Genomic DNA, 12579 nt, shown 5'->3' with positions numbered 1-12579 from the left:
TTATTTCCCTCAATGAAATGCAAATCAATTTCTGTCTTTTATTTAAAGTTATTTTTTCGATTTTCCTTTTGATGTGCAACCTGCCACTGTTGAAATAAACCTACCATTGAAATGATACTGTTCTGAGACTTTTCATTTCTTTGTCATTGGACAAACTTACAAAATCAGTGAGGGGTCAAATAATTATTTCCTCCACTGTATATATCTTAAGGTGAAAAAAATGCTGTCCTAGTGATCTGATTAATATGTGATTTAAAATTTAGGTCAGAGTCAATAATTACCCCTAAATTCTTTAATTCTGTCTAGACTTTTAAGCCTAATGAGTCAAGTTTTCTCCTTATTTAGTTTGAGAAAATTACTACTCATGCACTCAAACACAAGTGTTTCTTACTTCTCGTAGCCTTCTCCTGTTTTGTGAGCATCAGTTATTTTATTTTTCAGTTTAAATGTAATTACAGATGTCTCTAGTTTGGATTTTGACTAGCCAAAATATATTAATGGATATCAACCATAGCAATTGGCACAAATAAAATAAGTATTAGCATGGCACCTTAAATGTTAAAATGGCCTGTTAAACAGCGGTAAGTCTGCCAAGTGGTCACCCAAAATTACACATAAGGGCCACTAAGAGAGTAATTAGAGATAAAATGTAATCCTAAAATAAATCCTGGGATCTGCAAGCATCACTGGCTGTCTCCAACAAAACACTCTCCACACTGTATGCACAATTATTAGGCATTAGTATTTTGACCATATCATTATTTTTATTTATGTGTTCTGACCCTAAACTGTACAAACTTGAATAGTTATTGGATTTAAGCATATCAGGTGATGTGTATTTGTGTAATGAGGGTGGATGTGGCCTAAGGAGATCAACACCCCACATCAAGGTGTGCATAATTATTAGGCGACTTCTTTGACTCGGGCAAAATGGGCCAAAAAAGAGATTTAACCAACACTAAAAAGTCAAAAATTGTAAAAAGTGTTTCAGGGGGATGCAACACTCTTGAAATTGCTTAGATATTGGGCAGTGATCACAGAACCATCAAACGTTTTGTTGCAAATAGCCAACAGGGCCACAATAAACATGTTTGGGGGTTGTGATAGGATTTTAGAAGAATCAAACGTGAAGTTACCAGGAATCCATTATCCTCCACTGCTGTCATATTCCAGAACTGCAACCTATATGGAGTTCCCAGAAGTACAAGGTTTTCAGTGCTCCGAGACATGACCAAGGTAAGGAAGGCTAAAACCCATCCACCACTGGACAAGACACAAGTTGAAATGTCAAGACTGGGCCAAGAAATATGTGAAGACTGATTTTTCAAAGGTTTTATGGACTAATGAGATGAGTGACCTTTCACGGAGCAGATGGATGGGCCCATGGCCGGATCAGTAATGGACACAGAACTTCACTTCGATTCAGACACCAGTAAGATGAAGGTGGGGTACTGGTATGGTCTGGTATTATTAAAGATGAGCTATTTGGACCTTTTCAGGTTTAAGATGGACTCAAAATAAACTCCCAAACCTACTGCCAGTTTTTAGAAGACAGACACTTTATTCAAGCAGTGGTAAAAGAAAAAGTCTGCATCTTTCTAGAAGACCATTATTTTTATGCAGGACAATGCTCCATCACATGCATCGAAGTAGTCCACTGCGTGGCTAGCCTGTAAAGGCCTTAAAGGTAAAAAAAAAATGACATGGCCCCCTTCCTCACCTGACCTAATGCCCTTCTTAAACAGCAGATGTACAGGGAAGAAAAAGAGAACACCTCTCTGAACAGTGTCTGGGAGAGGCTGTGGTTGCTGCTGTACAAAAAGTTGTCAACAGATCAAGAAACTGATAGACTCTATGAATGGAAGGCTTATGACTGTTATTGAAAAGAAGGATGGCTATATTGGTCACTAATTTATTTATTTATTTTTTAAATGTCAGAAATGTTTATTTGTAAATTTTGAGTTTATTATTCTCACTTTAACAGATGAAAACAAACACAAGCGAGATAGGAAAAGTTTCGTTTTTCCTTTAGTTGCGTAATAATTCTGCACATTAATAGTTGCCTAATAATTGTGCACACATAAGTATTCCCCTGAGAATGTTCACACTCGCATTTCCTTTGTAAAACATTCAAGTTACAGGTTTATTAACATTTTGGATTGACTGATAGCACTGTATTTGTTCCATATTAAAATGAATCCTCAAAAATACAACTTGCTTAATAATTGTGCATGCAGTGTAGTTACCAGATCTAGGTAACTCCGCATCATTGCAGGATTTATCAATGTTGAGAAATATCAAGGAGTTCTTGTGCAGAATGTCGGAAAATTATAATATTGACTAAAAAGTGTTAATTTAATTTTGCGCAAGAGAGTCTGGTGATTTGTTAAATACAGTAGCCTAAAAATCTGAGTTAAAATCATTTTTTATGTGTTGGAAATATTATTTAGGGTATTCATTCTGTATTCTAAATTATATACTGTACTATTGTAATAAAATCCAAAATAATTTCCAACTTGAAGGGCAAACAAACATTCATGCCTTCCTGCAGCTTTGTTAAAGCAAGGTCAAAGTCCATGCAAGTTCTTTTTAAAAAGTGTACAATTTTACTCAACAGATATTTGTTACACTGTAATAACTGCAGCTGATTTTGGTAATTTCTGTATTTTCCTATGGCCCTCTGCTGTAAGTACGAATCAACTCAACTCGGTTGGCCAAAAATTGGCACATGACCTGCCATTACAAAATCTGTGTAAATCCATTAAAATCCACCATGAACCTATACAATCGTAATAAGTCAGTTCAAATGGAAAATTCTGTCCTGAACGTTGAATTATGGCTTTGTCCGTCTTTAAAATAGTACCGTGTTGTATGTGAATCTCTTCTAATATGAGTGACTCACAGTATATAAATATTTCTACATTTTTACAAGCGATATGCATTTCATCCACAGAATTATTCAAAATCCACCTCCATGACTAATTTCTCTTGCTTTACAATGGAATTTGAAGCCAGTTGGTGCTGCTTCAGCTAGAGGAAAAGTGTCTGATGTATTAAGCCCAGTTTTAATAGGAAAAAAAAAATACTTAAATTTTGTACTTTTAACATGCTTTGGTAAATTTCATATTTCCAAGAATCTGAATACTTTGCAAATGACACTTTAAGCTAAAAAAATGGTTTTGAGGTAGTATTAATACTTTATTTTAATTTGAATTAAGTTACTAATATAGGCCTCCCCATGGAGGATCTGATTCTGGGCATCAGCTCTAAAACATTAACAGGTATGATAGATATAAGTTAGTATGGCTGTGACCTGAATGGTGCTTGGATTAGTCAATCAGACAATTTGCTATTTATTAAAAGATGTTTTCATTTACACTGTGAGTGTGTGTGTATAATGTTTGTATAATGTGTGTTTGTGTGCAGGTATGTACATATGTGTATATATAGTAGTTTGTACTGGATTCACTAACATGCATTAACATGCTACAAATGTACATTTTCTTGGCAGGGCAGAGCTTTTGGCTCTGTATGAAAAAGTTATCCTCAGTGATATTGAGTATTCTGATGCTCAAAATCTGGACCAGATCCTGTGGAAAAATATTTTTTACCAGGTAATTGAAAAATTCCGGCAGCTTCTTAAGGATCCAGCTTCTGATACCAACCAACATATTCGAGAAATGTTGCTGCATGTGCTTGATGAGGTATGTTGGCTCTCAATCCACCCCCTTGCTGCTAAATTTAAAGAGAACTCAATGAATTTCTTTTATAGATGAGTCATGCTTTTTAACATTGTGTTGAAATTTCTAAACTTGCATCACTTCTTACATCCACCAGATGTCAGTGGTGGATGAAAGTATAAAACTACAGAGTTACATAATCCAATAAAACATAATTGAATTGTACAGTGCAATTTAGCCATGCTGTTTAATATATGGATTATATAGACTTGTGTATTTTAAAATTTGAAGCAAATTATTGTGAAACAAGCAATTTTATTATTTGTGTATATTTTATAATATTTTGTCACAAGAATAGTCCAAAGACATCAAAGTTTTGGAGCAGCCACTCATATGTTGTGCCCTGGCTGCAAATGGGTAAAGTATAGAGTTCTTGACAGGTTTAAATCCAAAACAGAACTGACTTACGATGGGAAATATAGTGGATTTAAAGGCCGGGACAGAGAGTGACACCACCAGGACCAGAACCACAAGTTCATCAATGGAGCCCACCACCAGAAGTGACATCGTTAATTGGCAATCCACAGCAAACCGCTCAAACAACAACAGAAGCGACGTCATCAATGAGCAACCATGCAAAACCGCCTAACCAACAACGAAGTGATGTCTTCATAGGCCCCTTTGCCAGAAGTGAGCGGAACTTCCGTGGATTGTCTGCAGGGGATTGAGAGAGAAAGTCAGTGCAGCTCAACTCCCCCTGGTCTGGTGTGGTACTACTATTATTCAGGTCCTTTAACTGCCTCCCAGTTGCATGTGTGTGACAATGTGTATGTAATTTCACATTGACACAAGAATTCAGACCCTCTGATATGACACTTGAAATCTAACTCGGGTCCATCTTATTCTATATTTTCTTTGAGCTGTTGCTATACCATGTTTGGAGTACAGAAAAGGATCAGTTCAGTATATTGGGCATGATTAGGAAAGGACTCTGGACCTAAGAATGGGCTGATGGTTTGCCTTCCAAAAAGACATTGACTCGAAGCACAAAGCAAAGACATAGGGATATCTTAGGGACAATTCAGAAAATGCCCTTGAGTGTCAAAAGCATGTTCCTAAAAAGACAGGTAATACCACTTATCCTTTGTACCAACTGAAACAGTGCCATCATCTTGAGCATGCACAATGTAAGACTTTACAGTCCCAGACCCAAGCAAGTGCTGCACTCGTGCCTCTTTTTTTTTTTTTTTCTTTTGCCTTGGTGTAGAGGTCTGCACAGCACAATTTTTTTTTTTTTTTTAAAAAACAAGCACACTGTAACCACGTAAAGCACTGTGAATGTACTAGCATCTCCGTGTCTGGTTTCAAGCTGTGAGATGACAGAGGGTGTTATTAACAGATGACAAATGAACTTCACTGCATTCAGTGATTCAGTTTAATTGCATTAAATCAGTTTTAAAAAATACAAATTATTACTAATCTCTTGTTCCTGCACCTTTGTGATCCTCTTAAATACAAGATATAGAAATTGAAGCTTTGGGCTGAGAAATGTTGCTGCTTTGTGGAGGGTGTGGATAAGAGTTGGTGCTGAACAGTTTAAGTTCTTTCAGTAGTATCTGATTCTAAATCAGTCGTCACATCTTTGAACGGTTTCAGAAAAGAGACCACAGTTGCATCTTTCTGTTGTTGCAGCCAATCGTCAAATTGCTGCAACACTGAATTCAGCACTATATTTTGTCTCCATGGACCTGTTTGAGTGACCTCATAAGCTTGCCTTGTTGTCCATTATGATTTAAATACCTGACTAAACTTTTACCCTAGCCAGAAGTTGTGCAACATTGTGTGCTTTCTCCATCACTGCTGATTGTGCTAAGAATGTGGACACTATTGAATTTGCTCCTCAGTCAGTAACAATCAATTCTGAAAACACTTGAGCTTTTCAAATGGTAAACTGTGAATGTTTTCACCTGTTTTAATCGTGCTTGCTTCATATGGGGTCACAAAAAGCACTCTTGATTTAAGATTGTAGCTCACATTAATATAATGGATGGTAGCAGATACGAAAGAGATTTTCTGAAATATTTTTGGTCCAAATATCAGTTGTAACAGCACGCCCATAACTATTAACGTTCTCTAGCATGTCATGTACAATATCCTTTCTCAGTTTTTGACTTTTGCCAGCATATGCTGCAATACAGTTATTGGATGGGGCAGTATCTCTTTAAACTTTAGACTTTACAAATTTGGCTGCTGTGTCAACCAGGTACTGCTCAAGTTGAATATAGCCCTCACCAGACACTGTGTTGTAAACCCCTATATCCTTACAAACAAAATCTACACATTTATGCTGCGCTTTGTTAGCGTTGTTACTTTCGACAGGATTGGCAAGAAAGTCAGTTTAATTTCACCCTTCACTACTGTACATGCATGGTGCTTTAAATCTGAGGTGCCTGACTTGTGTCCACTTTATGTTCGCACATTTATCGCAGCAAGCAAATGGCACTTGGTTGCCTTTACCATCGATAACAATTGAAAATGACTGCCAAATGTTGAACTTCCCTTTACTGAGTTTTGTAGTCTTGTGCTTTCCTTTCTTAATGCTGTTCTCTGTGGATGGAAGGCTGTCTGTGCTTATACTGTATAGGCAAATACATTCATTCTCATATATAGAATTTATATAATTTATGTTTTGTTTTTTAAATTTTAAATTACTAGACTCTAGCTCCCATCCACACACAGGTGTCGACTGCCTGCTCCCACCCACAGTGCTGAAAATTAGTCCTGCGTCACATACAGTTGCATTGGGTCCTGCAGTGCATAGTTCTACTTTGGAGCATAAGCTGACCACAGTTGAGTGAATACAGTATGTCAGTTTTGTTTATGTTCTACTTCATTTACATTTGAAAGCGGCTTGAATTTGCACTTAGAATATATACAGGATTTTTTTGTCTTTTTATATGAGGGTTTGTTTCTGAACCATTTAAAACAGTCTGAATCTATACAGAGGAAGGGACACAATATAGAGGTAGTGTTTTTTGAGATTTTATTTTGTAGTAATACCTACTTTATTTATTTGAAACTGACCAAAGAATTTACTTTGTGTTCTATTGTAAAACTTGAAAGCTTTAATATTTTAGTTTTAGGTTTAAGATTTTAGAATTAAGGTTTTATTTGTTTGATGTTAACTAACACATTTAGTGTGTTCTTTTGTAAAACTTGAAATCTCTTGACTCTTTAAAATTGAGACTTTATTTTATATTACCTATTTTATTTATTTCGAATTAACCAAAGAGTCTAGTTGTGCATTTTGTTTGTGTTCTCTTGTAACACTTGAAGCTTTTGACTGGTCAGAAGTAAGATTTTAGTTTATTATATAGTTTTATCTTGGTAGAGTTCTATATTACTCTACTTTCCCCTTTTGTATTATTAATGTGTAGCTTTTTTATAACTTCTCCCCACCTTACCATCTACAACCTCAGGCAATTACATAGAGTAAAAGACAAACAGGAGTTAAGTTACACTTTTAATAATGTATTATTGATAATATTCATGGCAGTAAGCAAAGTACAGGTGAACACTGGCAACCATACAACCTGACACATGCTGATGTGTAGTTTCAGGCTGCACACAGACTTGCTAGTTACTTAAAATGTCTCTAGTTAAATCATCATTTTCTACCTTTTTTCAGGACAGGCTGCATGCCTAACTTAATATAGCTGCTGAGCTGTGCTTCTCATTGTGGTTGTCTTTTCAGTCCATGGTGTATAAGATGCTCTTTCATCATGATGGTGTGAGAGAGAGTGATAGAGCAACTGAAGTTATACATTCTTTATCCAAATCCTTACATCAATGTCGGGTGTCGTGCTACACAATGGCCTATGATTCAAACCAATCCCAAACAGCTATACTTTAGACCAATGGGGGCATGCAGTATCTTTCACACCTGCCCTCAAAACCATTTGTTGAGCTGATTCTTGTCAGCAAGGTAGTCTGGCTTTCCTGTGGGAGTTGATTGAGAAAGTCCTGCAGAGAATCACTTGCCAAACTGGTTTGAGGCACTTACCCCCCCAACCCTGCCATAAAATTCACTATCCTGACTCGGTCCTAAAAGAAGAGGGCTGTAGTTAAACATCAGACCATTGCTCTTCTTATCAATGATATACCACTAATATTACATTGCTTTGTCTAAATTACAAGTAAAAACAAACAAAATATTTATCAATTTGTATGTATGTATGTATACACTCACCTAAAGGATTATTAGGAACACCATACTAATACGGTGTTTGACCCCCTTTCGCCTTCAAAACTGCCTTAATTCTATGTGGCATTGATTCAACAAGGTGTTGAAAGCATTCTTTAGAAATGTTGGCCCGTATTGATAGGATAGCATCTTGCAGTTGATGGAGATTTCTGGGATGCACAACCCGGGGCACGAAGCTCCCGTTCCACCACATCCCAAAGATGCTCTATTGGGTTGAGATCTGGTGATTGTGGGGGCCATTTTAGTACAGTGAACTCATTGTCATGTTCAAGAAACCAATTTGAAATGATTCTAGCTTTGTGACATAGTGCTTTATCCTGCTGGAAGTAGCCATCAGAGGATGGGTACATGGTGGTCATGAAGGGATGGACATCAACAACAACATTTATTTATATAACACATTTTCATACAAACAGTAGCTCAAAGTGCTTTACATAATAAAGAATAGAAAAATAAAAGACACAATAAGAAAACAAAATAAATCAACATTAATTAACATCGAATAAGAGTAAGGTCCAATGGCCAGGGGGGACAGAAAAAAAAAAACTCCAGACGGCTGGAGAAAAATAAAATCTGTAGGGATTCCAGACCATGAGACCGCCCAGTCCCCTCTGGGCATTCTACCTAACATAAATGAAACAGTCCTCTTTGGATTTAGGGTTCTCACGGAAGGGCTTGATGATGATGGTCACGTAGACTTCTGCCTTTTAATCCATCCATCATTGTTGGAGCATCATGAAGCTTTGAGTAGGTGGAGGTGGCGCAGGCCACCACCACAAAGAAACCGGAAAAAGAAACAGAAAAGAGAGTAGGGTCAGTACGATTTTAGAGCCACCATGAATAGTTATTATGATGAATTGAACATACAGAGTATCAGGATTAAGTTAAATTAAGTTAAATTGAAGTTATAAAAGGCCATGTTAAAGTAATGTGTTTTCAGCAGTGTTTTAAAGTGCTCTACTGTATCAGCCTGGCGAATTCCTATTGGCAGGCTATTCCAGATTTTAGGTGCATAGCAGCAGAAGGCCGCCTCACCACTTCTTTTAAGTTTTGTTCTTGGAATTCTAAGGAGACACTCATTTGAGGATCTGAGGTTACGATTTGGAATATAAGGTGTCAGACATTCCGATATATAAGATGGGCGAGATTATTTAAGGCTTTATAAACCATAAGCAGAATTTTAAAGTCAATCCTGAATGACACAGGTAACCAGTGTAGTGACATCAAAACTGGAGAAATGTGTTTGATTTTCTTTTCCTAGTTAGGATTCTAGCAGCTGCATTCTGCACTAGTTGCAAACGATTTATGTCTTTTTGGGTAGTCCTGAGAGGAGTGCGTTACAGTAATCTAGTCGACTGAAAACAAACGTGAACTAATTTCTCAGCATCTTTCAGTGATATAAGAGGTCTAACTTTACTTATGTTTCTTAAGTGAAAAAATGCTGTCCTAATGATCTGATTAATATGTGATTTAAAATTCAGATTACAGTCAACAATTACCCTAAGCTTTTTACCTCCGTCTTGACTTTTAATCCTAATGTATCCAGTTTATTTCTAATAGCCTCATTGTATCCATTATTGCTAATCACTAAGATTTCAGTTTTTTCTTTATTTAACTTGAGAAAGTTACTATTCATCCATTCTGAGATACCAGTCAGACATTGTGTTAGTGAATCAATAGAATCGGGGCATCAGGTGCTATTGATAAGTACAGCTGTGTGTCATCAGCATAGCTGTGGTAGCTCACGTTGTGCCCTGAGATAATCTGACCTAACGGAAGCATGTAGATTGAGAAGAGCAGCGGACCCAGGATAGAGCCTTGTGGAACACCATATGGATATCATGTGTCTTGAGTTGTAATTACCACAACTAACAAAATATTTTCTCCCTGTCAGGTAGGATTCAAACCAATTTAAGACACTGCCAGAGAGGCCCACCCATTGACTAAGGCGATTTCTAAGAATATTGTGATCAATGGTGTCAAATGCAGCACTCAGATCTAAGAGGATGAGAACAGATAAATGGCCTCTGTCTGCATTCACCGCAAAGTCATTTACTACTTTAACGAGTGCAGTTTCTGTGCTGTGATTTGTTCTAAAACCCGACTGAAATTTATCAAGAATAGCATGTTTAGGTGGTCATTTAACTGCATAATGACTGCCTTCTCCAGAACTTTACTTAAGAAAGGCAGGTTAGAGATGGGTCTAAAATTTTCAAGAGCGAGGGTCAAGATTATGTTTCTTAAGTAGGGGTTTAACTACAGCAGTCTTAAGACAGTCTGGGAAGACCCCCGTATCTAATGACGAATTAACTATGTCAAGAACATTATCAATTAGCGCCTGATACTTCTTTGAAAAACCTTGTTGGTATTGGGTCAAGGACAGGTGGAGGTTTTAATTGAGAGATTATTTTTTGTAAATCAGGTAAATCTATCCTAGTGAAAGAGTTTAATTTGTTTATAACAGGATGCTGGGGTTTAGGAGGATCCTTAGTGTTGGGGGGATATACTATGTTATTTCTAATATCATTAATTTTTTGATTGAAAAATACAGCGATAGCCTCACAGGTTTTACTGGAAGTACTTAGGAGGCATTCCTTTGAGTTACCTGGGTTTAGTAGGCGATCAATTGTAGAAAATAAGACTCTGGGATTACTAGCATTGTTATTTATAATCTTGGAGAAATAGCAGCGCTCTCAAGACGGACAGTGTTATTGTATTCTGTTATTTTGACTTTTAATATTTCATGGTGGATAGTAAGTTTAGTCTTCCTCCATTGACGCTCAGCTCTGCGGCATGTTCTCTTTAAATCAGACACTCTTTGGGTCTTCCATGGTATAACAATGCTAGAAGATTTTTTCACTGTCTTTTCAGGTGCAACTATGTCAACAGCAGCTCTCACTTTAGTATTAAATCTTTCCACCTTACTATTTACATTATCCTCGCTATTATAGCTGGCACTATAAACGGACTGATTGCTTAAATGTTTGTAAGTTTTGCTGAGTCAAAGAAGCGTTTTTAACAATATGCTTCTCATGAGTGTTTTTATCATTATTTCTATATTAAAAAGTAGAAGAAAATGGTCTGATAGACCAATATCAATGATCTGCTTTATATCAACTTTCAGTCCTTTAGTAATCACTAAGTCTAACTGTATGAGCTGTCTCAAATCAAAAGAATCCAGGAGGTTCATAAATTCTTTTACTTTTAGATCACACTGATTATCTATATGAAAATTAAAGTCGCCAACTATTAGGAGTGTGTCATAGTTAGTAATTAAAATTGACATTAAGTCAGAGAATTCCTCAAAAAGACGCGTTATATTTTGGAGGTCTATACACGGATAATACTAGAACTTGAGAATCTCCATGATAACAACGGCGAGATACTCAAAGGACTTGAACTTACCAAAACTGACATCTTTACATTTTAATCGCTCGAGTAAATGTTAGCCAATCCGCCCCTTTTTCCCTGGCGGTCTGCACGAGTAAAACTGTAATCCGGAGGCAGATTCGATTAAAACAGCGCGCGTCTGAACTAAGCCACGTTTCATTTAGTGCAATAAAATCTATTTTTTTATCACTAATAAGATCGTTGATAAAAAACGTTTTGTTAGTTAAAGCTCTAACATTTAATAGTGCCATATTTAATGTTTCGAGGTGCAGAGATGAATACTATGTGCGTTATTGATATTTGGAATAGGAACTAAATTATTTTATTAGCGCTCTGTGTGTATTTTTGTTTAATCTGTGATCTGTTTTATAGTTTTAATACATTGTTCCTCTAAAATAGTAATTTTAATTAGATTATTGGAGTTTATGCCGTATTTCCTAGGTTTTCTACGTGCATTGAGATTGCTTATTACAGTATTAATGTTGTGCACTTTAACGGAAGACTCTATTAAACACTTATCATGTCCTAGCACAACAGTATCATTTGGAAGGGGTTAAGAGCAGAGATAGATAGTCAAGAAAACGAATTACCTTCGATATGTTTTCGGAGAGGACCCGGCGCGAAACTGTTCGGATGCAGGCCATCACGCTTGAAGAGACGCGCCTTTCCAAAAGAGATTCCAATTGTTGATGAAACCGACATCCTTCTTCTTGCAGAAACCCTGTAGCCAGTAGTTCAATCCTAGCAGACGACTGTAGTACTTGTTGGATCGTCTGACGAGAGATAGTGGACCGAAACGAAGATCTTTGCCAATGGGATCCTCTCCTTCGTGTCTTTAATCAAAGCTGCGAAGTCAGCCTTCAGGATTTCTGATTGTCGATGCCTTATATATATATATATATATATATATATGATATACATATATATATATATATATATATATATATATATATATATATATATATATATTATACATATATACATGTATATGTATAAACTTGTATCCCGCATTACCTGTGGGCATGTGAAGCAGCAGCGTAGCCTGTCTATGAACTTAATTTAAAGTTTAGGTTTACACCTTGCTTTCTTTCCGAGGTAACAGCACTCATGAATATGGTAGTATATGTCACTTCATTTCGCTTCTTATTGTTTAGCTGCCTTCTCAATTATATAATGCATGTTTTCCTAAGCGCTTTTTGGAGGTCTTCCTGGTTTTCTACGCACTGCGTTGACAGTCAGTTCACT

General features: G+C 36.6%; 1 protein-coding gene across 2 annotated transcripts in view; it reads left to right on the top strand.

Moving 5' to 3' along the window:
• The window catches only part of smg6 (SMG6 nonsense mediated mRNA decay factor), a 529891-nt gene that overhangs the window by 37770 nt on the left and 479542 nt on the right, over positions 1-12579 (top strand). For both annotated transcript variants that reach the window (XM_039757209.1, XM_039757208.1), the window contains exon 3: positions 3512-3704. In XM_039757209.1, the coding sequence (XP_039613143.1) occupies positions 3512-3704 (193 nt within the window). The remainder of the gene's footprint in view (positions 1-3511; positions 3705-12579) is intronic.

The sequence above is a fragment of the Polypterus senegalus genome, chromosome 6, assembly GCF_016835505.1.
Source record: "Polypterus senegalus isolate Bchr_013 chromosome 6, ASM1683550v1, whole genome shotgun sequence".
Taxonomy (NCBI): Eukaryota; Metazoa; Chordata; class Cladistia; order Polypteriformes; family Polypteridae; genus Polypterus; species Polypterus senegalus.
Note: the sequence above shows the minus strand (reverse complement) of the source record. Positions and strands in the feature narration are given on the sequence as shown.